This window comes from Labeo rohita, unplaced genomic scaffold, assembly GCF_022985175.1.
Source record: "Labeo rohita strain BAU-BD-2019 unplaced genomic scaffold, IGBB_LRoh.1.0 scaffold_84, whole genome shotgun sequence".
Taxonomy (NCBI): Eukaryota; Metazoa; Chordata; class Actinopteri; order Cypriniformes; family Cyprinidae; genus Labeo; species Labeo rohita.
Genome location: NW_026129788.1, coordinates 90,573 through 102,519, shown reverse-complemented (window position 1 = coordinate 102,519; position 11,947 = coordinate 90,573). Strand labels below are relative to the sequence as shown.

The window sequence follows — 11,947 nt, the reverse complement described above, 5'->3', positions numbered from 1 at the left end:
CACGATGTGGAGGAGCGTTCAGATTATTCAGGTGCTGAACACAAACGACAGGTCACATCAGTTTCATCTACAAGTGAGCAAACGCCTGTTCGGCTGCTGAGAGTGTTATAAAGGCACCGTAAAACTGGGTCTTGTGTTTCACGTCTTCTGAAACGACAACACAGAAAGAAAATGAAACAATTACTCGACGAGTTCCCCTCCAATAAAGCGCTGAAATCCCATTTGAGTTTCAGCACTGAGAAGAAAAAATTGCATCGACGCGTAAACGAACAGGACGGAATGGAGAAAAACATTTGCGAGCTTCGTCGGAGTGAAACCTTACAACATCAGAAATCATGGAGATATATATGTGTAACACGCTAGTGCTCTGAACTGTTGTTTTATGAAAAAGAGCCGCTACCCGAAACGGCACATGAAAATATAGGCCCGTCATAAAAACATCGTATCTCCGCTATTAAAACGAATTATGAGACCAAAGATCAAATGAAAAGTAGAGTTATTAAACACTACGAAACATTTGGAGGTAAAACCTGTCAGACGAGATGCGCGACCGTCTTGCTTCTGTAATAATTCTGTTGCTTTACTCCAAAATGCGCAATAAATTAGTGATGGGTCGTTCTTGAACGATTCGTTCATTTTGAACGAATCTTTAATGTGACTCGGGACGAACGAGTCGTCTCGGGGAGTGATTCGTTCAGTCGCGCATGCGCAACATCCTATTAGGTTCTGTACTGGAATTAGTTCACCTGTTTTAGAGTCGTTCGTTCACCTTATGGGGCTGTCACGTGATGAACGACTCAAACGAAGACTCAAAAGATGAACTAATCAGTTCTCCTTCCGGCTCAGACTGCATAGGTTAACATTACGGGGATGCCACGTGATGAACGAACGACTCAAACCCGAGGACTCGAGAGATGAACTAATCAATTCTCTTTCCGGCTCAGACTGCGTTGGTTAGCTAATTGGGCTGTCAGGTGATGAACGAACAACTCAAACCCGAAAACTTGTCAGATAAGAGGTGAGGTGAGCGAATCATAGACTAAAGACACAGGTAAACAATGAATGAATCTTTTCTGTTTCTTATAGCATTATAGTTTTGTTTTGTTTGTAGTGTGATCAACGTTTGTGTAAGCAGTAGATGTGTTAGGGAGGTAAAACGTAACATTTTAATTATATTTTGCTAAAATGAACGAAATGACTCGAAAAAAGATTCGTTCATTTTGCTGAACGAGACTCAAAGGACCGAGTCGGTAAAATGATCCGAACTTCCCATCACTACAATAAATGACCGTCAAATTCTGTTTCAATTCTTTCCCGCTCTTGCTGAGCAGCGCGAACAGGCGCTGTCACGTGACACGCCGTACTTTACTCAGCGCCAGTCAGAATGGACCAATCACAAGATAAAGGATTTTTTGAAGTATACAACAATTTAATCATTTTACATAGATTTTATATTTATATGAATGCATTTAACAGACACTTTTATCCAAGTCAATTCGTCAACGTCAACGCGTTAGTATGCAATTAATAAACTTTTAATCAACGTTTGTAGCTCAAGATGCTCAAAGGAGCCTTCGGGAATATTCCCCACTGGACTATTTTAACGTCCTAACTAGCTACTAGCAACTTCAACAATTGCTTCCCATTATTGACGTCTGCGCACAACAACCAATAAGAGTCGAGGGAGAGCCAATCAGCGGTGAGACCGTTTCTGCGTCAGTGACGTGCCGTCAGTGCGTACTCAGAGCTCGCGTGCCCTTGGCGTTTGATAAACTCCAGAATCAGTTTTCTAAGGTACGATTGACGTTCGTGTGTGATTTCCTCTGTTAACTGTGTTTGCTGTAAAGTTTGTGTGTGTGTGTGTGTGTGTGTGTGTGTGACAGAAGACAGAGTTTACTGAGGCAGAGCTGTTTACACATCGCCTCGTTTTCCTCAGCAGAACATCAAATCCTTATTAATCTCCAGATATGACTATGAAACTGTAGATTAGATGTGTTATTTAACCCCAGATCACGATGTTTTTGGGTTCTGACACTGAACTCGTCTTGATTCCTGCGCTGTCATTGCGATGATTCACTGCAGAAACTGTTTGTGTTGTCGAGTTGAACAGATAATGAACAGGATCCAAGGACAGAGCCCTGTTTACCCCTGAACCCCCGGAAACACGTGTGTTCTTCATATTATATTAGATTTCATTTATATTGTACTTCAAGTAACATTCACCGCAGAATTCCAATAGGCTAGTTCTAAAAAGAAGCTTGAAATGTTTGGGGAAAAAAGTCACAAAACAGTGTTTGTTGTTTTTTTTTTTTTTTTGTTTGTTTGTTTTTTGCCTTATTTTTTTTTTTTTTTTTTGCATGAATGTGATATTCATGTTAACAGGTTTGACGTGTTTGAATGTTGTTAAAAGACTTAATAATGAAATAAATGTTTGGAAAGTGTGAGATGATGGTGTGTTTTGTGTTTTATATTTTTATATATATGTGTCTCTTCTGCAGGATGGGTTTCCTGCTCTCCAAGTCCATGGAGCAGAACTTCCAGAAACAGCAGGAGTTCATGCTGCTCAACGCGCGGATGCAGGTGCGTCAGATACCGGAGTCATAACATAAGTACTGAACACAGATCAGTGTGGGTTGATGCGTCTGTAGAATGACGTGTGGTTTTGAACATTTAGGCCAGGTCTGCTCAACCCTGTTTCTAGAGATCGACCTTCCTGCAGAGCTCAGCTCCAGCCCTGATCAAACACACCTAAACCAACTAATTAGGATCTGAAGGAGCACTTGATCATTACAGACAGGTGTGTGTGTTGGAACTAAACTCTGCAGGAAGGACGTGATCATAATCCAGAGTAATTCCTCCGATGTGTCCGACTGTAGCGTCAGCGTGCGGCTGCCGTTTGCGTTGCTGCTTATTTTTGCTGTTTGTTTCTGTATGTTTCCGCTGATCTCCGGTTAGCCGAGAGCCACAAACGTTTTATTGCAATCGCGTCCTGCACGAAACGCTCGTCTTCTGATGGATCTCGGCCCGTGAGGCAGTCATCATCTGTGACGTTAGGAAGAGAAAAATCTCCACCCGCTGACAGATTATGAAGAATTCAGTAAAATATGGTTGTATTTGTTCATTGCCCCGCCGTACAGCCCACAAATATCAGCTCATAAAGCTCTGATGACAAATATGTGAGTCACACCACTGAATTCACACATTCACTACCTTTGTCTTCCCTGCGTTTCACCTTTCTTCCAACAGAATCACTTTTCTAGCTTTAGTTTTAGATATAACATCACAAAGTAACACTGTATGTATTTTACTGAAAAATCATAAACCTCATTCCACTGATATATACACACGTGTGTGTAGCTCTGTATTTTATATGGTTTCTTCATCATTCTCACATGTCGGTAACATAAAGCGGTCCTGCTCATGTGAACTAGCACCTTTCTGTGTTTGCGTGGTCAGATAACCAGCCGTAATTCAGATGTGCAGCTGATTCTGGCGTTTCTCTGCGCGTCTGCCGTACTTTCGTTCTCTGGCTTCGATCAGTGCAGGTATTTCTGAGCCACAGGCGCGTTTGGACGCTCATAAATACTCGTTATCACCCACAATCTAATAAACGTCCTAAAGCTCCTTTGGCACTTCCAGGAATGTATGGTCATCTTTCTAAATATTGTTGTTACTCATTGAACATCATATTTACTCCAGGTTTTTGTAGGATAATGGAAAATCATAGTCTTTGTTCTTCAAAAATGCCGTAGGGTCACACAGAGAGGAATCGTGCGCACGGATGAACGTGTGGCTCGCCTCGGTTCGCTCGCCATCACGTTGCTCCAAATTCATACAGATCTTGTTCTTCTTTAAAGGGGTCATCGGATGGAAAGTTCACTTTTACATGTTGTTTGAACATCAATGTGTGTTGTCAGTGTGTGTACACAACCACCCTATAATGATAAAAACCCACCCAGTAGTTTTTATTTAATCTGTAGAAATAATTTTCCCTTTTTCAAATCAAGCAATTCTCAGCTCCAACAGAGGCTGCTCCCACAGTAGTTGATTGACACGGGCCAATCTTACCTTAGAACCGCCCTGAATGAGCAGTAACAGTCGGATCACCACTGTTTCAATGCCTGAACAGTGACGTCGACAAGAATGGCTCCTAAGCGATTGATATGCGGTTGGTATGATTAAAGAATCATATCAACGTGTGGAAAATGGGCATCCGATGACCCCTTTAAGAGATGTTCCGCAGAAGTCTGTGAGAACGAACGCTGACGTGTGTCATAAAACTAGCTCAGTGTGCTTCACGTCTTCTGATGTCATTTGATGGTTTTGAGAGCAACAGATCCAAATTGCATTCTTCTCCACTGCTTTGAAATTTTATAGTAAAATGACAGGAATTGGATTTTAAAATCCAATTATATATGTACAATATACAAATTTTATTCACTTATTTTTCAGATTAAATTATTTTAAAACGTTAAAAAGTATATATATGTTTAAAAGGGTGTCTTACTATTAGGAACTAGCGTTTTTGCACTATTTTTGGTTAAAATGACTGAAGAAATCAACTCGTTTTTTGGAGCGATGTGAGAGTGTGACAATTTGTATCTCAAGCAGCAAAATATGAAGAATCGTTTGTCTCCAGTTTTGCCAACGCGTCTCACGTGTCTTCAGTTTTAGATGTAAATGATTATTGACCCTGATGACGTGCGTAACGTCTCGTATCCTGCGCTATTACGCTGTCAGAGTGATTTCAGTTTGAGGCGTTCAGGAGCCGTTGTCCATCCGCTCATAATGCGTCGCTCGTCTACGTCTCGTCTCATTGTTTTGCGGTCAGACGTTTGACCGGCCTGTCAGGCGTTTCTGCTCCCGCGAGTCCGTCGCTCTCGTCTCTTTGTTTGTCACTTCCGCTGCTGTGAAATGGAAACTAGTGACATTTTAATTGTCCTGAAAAGGCAAGATGATGAAATTGTGGGTTACGTGTGAGCTGTCGCTCAGAAAACAGATGGACTCTTCTCAGTCCGTTCCATGATTTTTACTTCAGTGTGGAATTTAATGTCTGTTCACATTCGCATTTGTGCATTCAACAGATGCTTTTACACCCAGAGAGAAAGCAAAACCTCAATGACGTCCGTCATGCTTTTCAAAATCTGATAGACTATCTTTAGAATCCAAGTGGCCTTTATATATGTCCTGTACTTGAAATAAACAGCCGTCTGAACGTTGTTTCTCAGTTCTGATCCTGTGAGAGTTCATGCGTGCGTGCGTTTTGTCATTTAAACACGGGTCGTGTTCGCTTTGGTCATCGGGGCTGTTCGTTGCTGTCTGTCAGTCAGTCTTTCGTCTGGTTTACGGGTTAACGGACCCGTCCAGAAATCTTCACACGTGGCCTTTTATGAAAATGTCAGTGAGTTTCCCCCAGAGCGCCAGTGTTTTCACTTCATCACCTCTGCGTCGCTCTCTGGCCCTTCTCAACATCTCACCGCATCAACTCTTACCCTCGGATTGATAAAGAGCATCGTGAAGGACACTCATCGGATCTTTGACGCTCATCAGCGGAGCTTCGTTTTCAGCTCATGAAGACGTTAGTCAGCGCTGGAACGGCTGCGGTTAAACGCGCAGATAGGGATTTAGTTTGAAAATGTGTATGAATACCTGCTGAAGCTCACTTAGAACGGTTAACGTGATGAAAACACACTCTTGTAGAGTTTCCTCACTTGTTCTGGAAAGTAAAGAACAGATTTTTAACTGTGAGCAAAAACATTCGGATGTTCAATCACTGCATGTTCTGTAAACTGGGAATCATCCTGTGTTTATTCATCATCCATCCTGACGCTTTCTGTTTACTGTAGTAAAACGAGCATCTCCTGGGATCCTGGAAATGTTGCTAATTAAGACTCGACAGGAGTAAATGAGCGCGAGACGTTTTGTAGATGATCTATGTGATGTTTATGAGCTCTTCTATCCCGCGGTGACACGTCAGACTCTTTCATGCGAATGTTTACAGCACCTGCAGATCAACACTTGACATTCAGATGCGTTTGAAATCTTGACGTCTGCACAGCGTCCGTTTGAACCTGTTCTCGGTACCTGTGTTTACGTGAAACCAAATAATCAGTCAGAGAACAAAATTAATGACTCAGTCGGACTGAAAAGCCTTCGTGTAAACACCTCAGTTGATCTGAATAAAATTTTCACCCAATTGAAAGTGTTGCTGTATAATGACCTGAAATCATGTAAATGCTTGAGGATTTTCTTAATCAGATTCAAAAATATGTGGCGCTTTGATGTGTTTATTTACAGTGCAGGAGCTAAAAAGCTCTTCTGACATTTCTTTTATAGATTTTTTTTGTCATCACGGCAAACGTCAGTGTCGCGGTGGATTGCTCCGCTTCTGCGCACGCGCTGAAATTTTGCGCTGAATTCGTGTAATGATTTGCTGCACGTGTAAATGAATATGTGAATCTGATTGCATTGTTTACGGTTTACATAAACAGAACTTTCATAATCTGAAATCAGAAATTTTGCGTGTTTGTGGCACGAACGCTTTCAGCTCAGATGAGACGAACCGAGACGTCAGCTCACGACCCAAACGCGCACTCACGCTATTAGCTTGATTAGCACTTAACGAGCTGATTGGTTAAAGATAATGAATACCTTTGTGTCGAGTGGAGCGATGCTAAATGGGAAAATGTGATTGGACCCTGGGGGTGGCTGGGTTATGGCCGACTTCACCTCGTTAACAGACTTTATTCCTGGCAATTTACATCGTTTTGTACAGAGGAGCTTTTACGTCGTCGTTATCTTTAAAACACCTGACGAGAGTGAAATCAGGAAACCTGTAATCTGGCACAGCACGTCTGATTCACAGCGATGTCCGTTTCTGGCTTTTACCATAAAATTAAAGCAAATGAAAGAAACTTCTTGTAAAGTCGCTTCGGGAAACTTCCGCTTGCAGACAGGAAGTGACTTTGATGAAGCACGTCTGACCTCGAGACAAACTGTGGAAATGTGAGATGTTAACAGGTCACATACACATGCAGTTATGCTAATGAGCGCTGCTGAATAATCAACTAAACCAGTATTCATTTGTACATCGTGACAGATAAGAGCTCTGCAGCCGCTCGCATGGAGTTTCATTTGGTCAGGGCAGAGCAAAATGCCAACACGTGTGTGTGTGTGTGTGTGTGTGTGTGTGTGTGTGTGTGTGTGTGTGTACTTGTTTTTGCTACATTGTGGGGACCAAATGTCCCCACAAGGATAGTAAAACCTGAAATTTTTGACATTGTGGGGACCGGCTTGAGGTCCCCATGGGTACAAAAGCTTATAAATCATACAGAATGAGTTTTTTTGAGAAAGTAAAAATGCAGAAAGTTTTCTGTGAGGGTTAGGTTTAGGGGTAGGGTTAGGGTAAGGGGATAGAACATACAGTGTGGACAGTATACAAACCATTGCACCTATGGAGAGTCCCCACAAAGATAATAAACCAGACGTGTGTGTGTGTGTGTGTGTGTTAGTTAAGCGTGTTTGTGTCAATCTGACACACATTAATCTGAAACAGGAAGCTCTGAGCTCAGAGTTTGTGTTTGTGTTTCTGCAGTTGGAGCGTCAGCTGCTGATGCAGAATCAGATGCGTGAGCGTCAGATGGCGATGCAGGTCGCCTGGTCCAGAGAGTTTCTCAAGTACTTTGGTTCCTTCTTTGGTTTGACTACGCTGGGTCTCACTGTCGGGTCTGTCCACACACACACACACACACACACACAGTTTTTAAAGGCCTTTTCACACTAAATTAAAAAATTTGGCGTAATGACAATTTTAAATTGAAACACATCTTTATGGAGCCATTCGTACCACGTGTGATCATTTCTGGCGCGAAAAAGCAATCCGCGACAAAACGGGCCGTCCAATTAGATTTGAGTTCAGATCATGCGCCGGAACAGCTGCTGTTGCACAAAAAGGTGAGAGAATGGTGGCGCTGTTTCCAAAACCAGTGTAAACAAACACAGAAGAAGAGTATTCTAAGAGAGTGGATGCTGAGCTCTTGTTATCATTAGTGTCTGACAAAAGTTTTAGGGTGTTTTCACACTTGGGTCCTTTTTAAAAGAACCGAACCCAGACCCCTTTAAGTGGACCAAGTGAAAAGGGACCCAGTTTTCTTTATGTTCACACTGTCGCTGTGCCTAAAAGAGGACTCCAAAAGGGCATCCAAAATTGGAATATTTTTATCTTTTGCACAAAAATAGAAGTTCTGTACACCTTTGTAATATTTATTTTGAATTGTTTTCTTAAAAATAATAAAATTATAAACTTCACACTTCAGCCTTTAAACCATTTTTAAGAAAAGAGTCAAAAGTATCAATTATATTTATGGTTTAGTGGTTTATTGGCTGGTTTAATATCAATGATTATATTAAACCCGTTGAAGGGTTGATTTAAAATGCTAATTCATTCTCTGCCGGTAGGTGGCGCTTTTTTCACAAATATAACGGTTTCCCCGGTAACGGCAGCGCACAAAGCAGCGCAGCACCATTTGAAACGTGCAGCGCTCGTATTTATCCAATCAAATCATACCCTTTTTAATTTTAATAATCTTAATAACTTTAATGATCACATGGAATAATCACGCTATATGACAATACTTGTCTTTTTTCCCTCATTGTATTTTTTTTTTTATTTCCTTAAATTTGCTACAATTAAATTTAAGACTTTTTTAAGGACCCGCAGAAAAAGCACTGATGACAATGAAAATAAATAAATAAATAAATAATTAAATTGGACAAATAAAAGAAAAGAAAATACAGTAAACTGCTGTAAAATGTTCAGGTATATTATAGTAGGCCTATCCTTAAAAACAGCATTTAAGTAAGAAATTTAATAATTAAAAGTAAAAAATAAAATGCATATTATTAATCGTAATTCTCTGCTGTACTAGAGCTACAGTAATGCACAGATCAGTATATTGATACACAAGCAATTACTTTCTCAGATGTTTGTTCGATTGAGACAAAACCAACTGTGTATATGTAAACCATGGGTGTTTTTACCAGTTTAAACCCAATAGACGCTAAAGAGAGCGTGGTTTAGGTCCCGCTGGAACGCGCGTGCTCGCAAAATCGTATATCAGAAAGTTTCAGCTGGGAGCGCGCACACGGTCGCGTCACTCTTACACAGTTTGAAAGTGGTTAAAATGAAAATAAACGAGTACATTGTGAGCCAATCATTTGTAGCGATCTGCCAGAAGCAGGTGTCATTATGATCAGCTGATTTGTACGGAAACATCTGATGACCAAACTACATCGGAATTCGCGAATGGAAAAATCAAGTGGGCCTGGGTCCCGAGATGGTCTCGGTTCGGTTCGGTTCGCTTCTGAGGGGTCTGAGATCGTTTGGAGTGTTCACATATGGGCCAAAAATCACGCGAACCGTGCTCAGACCCCTGAAAAGGACCAAGTGTGAAAACACGCTTACTTTCACGTGTTCTTTATGCAGAATATAATTTCTATTCCTTCTCCTCCGGATTATGTGATATGAAGAGCACTGTGTGTTTTCTTCCACGTGTGTGAGTGTTATGAGCCAGAGTCTGTCAATCATGTGATCACATCTCTTGTCACTATATGTGAAAAAATGCAAATAGACGATTATGACGATATATTTTCTGTATGTGCTTTATGCAGCAGGTGTCGCATTCAATCCATTATAAAACATACCAAGAGTGCATGTCTGCCTATTACAGAATAAAAATCCACTTTAGATCTCAGCTGAAAGTTATTACAAGCATCTGAAAATGATGAAGTGGGTTTTAATGAAAAGAATAGTAATAATTACAAAAATTTGCAAATGTAGCTTGATGGTAATTGTACCTCTATTTATATTTAAAGACGGCTTGTGTTTCTGGTGTAGAAACAAACTATTTATCTTAATTTAATGCTGTTTATTGAGCAGCGGCCAATGTTAAATCCATATAGGAGATGCATATCTCACATATCCTCTCACGTAGCGTGCAGACGTGAATTAGCAGAAGGCGATCGATCGTTTCGCGAAAGCACCGCTCGTCAGCGATTCGTGTCGCTTTTTGCGTCGCGCCCGGTGTGAAACGGCCTTAATATGTGAATTGCTGTGTTGATTTTTGTGTGATGTTAGAATAGTCTTACAATGACTTCCATACACTGACTCGTTTGAATAGTACTTATTTCATTGGTCCTCAGATGTTCAGTTTGTGAAATAATTAAAATGAGCAGTGAACGGAGTGAGCGATTAAAGAACGATCCAGAAGAGAATCGTAAGCCGGTTTGAATCGTGACGTGAGTTTTTCTTCCGCACGTCTCTTCTGTTCCGTCACGAACTGTTCGGATTGAGAGCGGGTTACCGTACGAGGCACGTGTTCTTTGTCTGTTTGGTTACGTCATTAATTGATCTTTACCATACATCGCTGCCAGATGTACATCAACTTGACATAGTCACCACTAGTAAGCTACTACTAAATATATTGTAAAAACTTTAATTTGGTGTAAAGTTGCTTTGCAACGATATGTATCGTGAAAAGCGCTATATATACAAATAAATTTGAACTGAATTGAATTGAATCTGATCTGTTCACAACAGCGTGTCGTGTCTCATCCGGCACGTGCCGAGAGCGACCGGTGCGGTGGTTTTGTGGTTTGTAAGCGTGTCTGTATGTTGACAGAGCCGTCAAAAAGAGGAAAGCTGCTCTCCTGGCTCCTGTGGTTCCTCTGAGCTTCATCCTGGCGTATCAGGTGGACGCGGCGTACGGGTCGCTGATTCACCGCATGAGGGGTACGAACGAGTCTCGCTTACAGAAACCTCATTTATGACAGTCTCACTGATGAAACGTCTGAAGTGACATTTAGCACACGCAAATGACCCCGGTGACCTCGACTCAAAGCGGCGCTGTGACCTTTGACCTCACGTTGCGTCACTCGCACGTGCCGACGATCGTTTGGTTTCCTCTGTTGTTACTGATTGATAATTGATTGGCTTTATTCCCAACACGTCCCGCTTTGATCCCCTTGATGTCGAACGCGGGATTCTTGTACTTCTGACGTGTAATTAGTAAAAGTCCTATTTGCGAGTAATCCGGTGTCCTTTCAGACGCTTCTGTGCTGGTGTTTTGTGATTGCCAGTTGTTGTTGTTAACGTGCCGTTTGATGTGACGCAGAGGAGGCCGAGAGCATCATGGCGTCTGAGAGCGAGCGTCTGGCTCTTCCTCAGGGAATGCCTACGTTCGAGAGCATCGAGAAATCTCGCCGGGCCAAAGCTCATCTCTCGTCTCTGCTGGAGAAATGAGGAATCCTGACGTCACCGATCGACTGCAGCAACGCTGACGAACGTTTCCTCAATTAACCGACGGAGGAAATTCCACTGAGAAACACTCAAAGGAAGAGAATTTCAGACCGATCTCAGTCCTTTAACATGAAGCCAATATTTCACCCAAAATAGTTTTGGGTTTCATTGATCATCACGCGATCGGTCGACTCTCAGGTGTTTGTTCACACGTATTGCCTAATAATGTTTGAACGCATGTCGAGAGAATATGATTAAAAGATGCTGTGTGTGCGCGTTCATCTTTGTACTTACTCGCTATTATAACGGAGAATCTGACTGTGTTCCGTTTTTATTGTGATCGTGATCTTTGTGTCCAACAATAAATCGTTAAAGCGGATTTTAATGTCTTTCTTCCATAACGTGCAGAGAATTCTCTGTGTTCATTTGTGTGATGCGATACCACAACGTTGTAATTTGGGCTGATTTTATTAAAACATGACTCTCAAAATGAAGCCAATGTCTGCTCATGAAAATAAAACAGATTGTGTATCTTCTATGATCTTCTGTGGGTTCACTTGATCAGTTTCTTTTGTAACATTTCCAACCAACTTATGGAACATGAAATCTATATTGTGGAAATAAATGATTCTTGTTAAATGTTGTTAAAAC

General features: G+C 41.4%; 1 protein-coding gene across 3 annotated transcripts; it reads left to right on the top strand.

The window, feature by feature from the left end:
* The first annotated feature begins 905 nt into the window (after positions 1 to 905).
* Positions 906 to 11,842, top strand: plgrkt (plasminogen receptor, C-terminal lysine transmembrane protein). 3 transcript variants are annotated; one of them, XM_051104940.1, is made up of 5 exons: positions 906 to 1,018; positions 2,499 to 2,580; positions 7,595 to 7,725; positions 10,680 to 10,789; positions 11,172 to 11,842. In XM_051104940.1, exons 1-5 carry the CDS (start codon positions 978 to 980, stop codon positions 11,297 to 11,299), a joined length of 492 nt encoding a protein of 163 aa, XP_050960897.1. In that variant the 5' UTR covers positions 906 to 977; the 3' UTR covers positions 11,300 to 11,842. The 3 variants fall into 3 exon arrangements, with proteins under 3 accessions (XP_050960897.1, XP_050960898.1, XP_050960899.1); XM_051104941.1 differs by lacking the exon at positions 906 to 1,018 and adding an exon at positions 1,648 to 1,794; XM_051104942.1 differs by lacking the exon at positions 906 to 1,018 and adding an exon at positions 2,033 to 2,166.
* Positions 11,843 to 11,947: the final 105 nt, after the last annotated feature.

Bases quoted from the DNA above. Each gene is read 5' to 3' on its own strand.
- plgrkt (XM_051104940.1), top strand. From the start codon at position 978: ATGAACGAACAACTCAAACCCGAAAACTTGTCAGATAAGAG. The intron at 1,019-2,498 runs GTGAGGTGAGCG...TCTCTTCTGCAG, and splicing joins GAAAACTTGTCAGATAAGAG to GATGGGTTTCCTGCTCTCCA. The intron at 10,790-11,171 runs GTACGAACGAGT...GATGTGACGCAG, and splicing joins GCTGATTCACCGCATGAGGG to AGGAGGCCGAGAGCATCATG.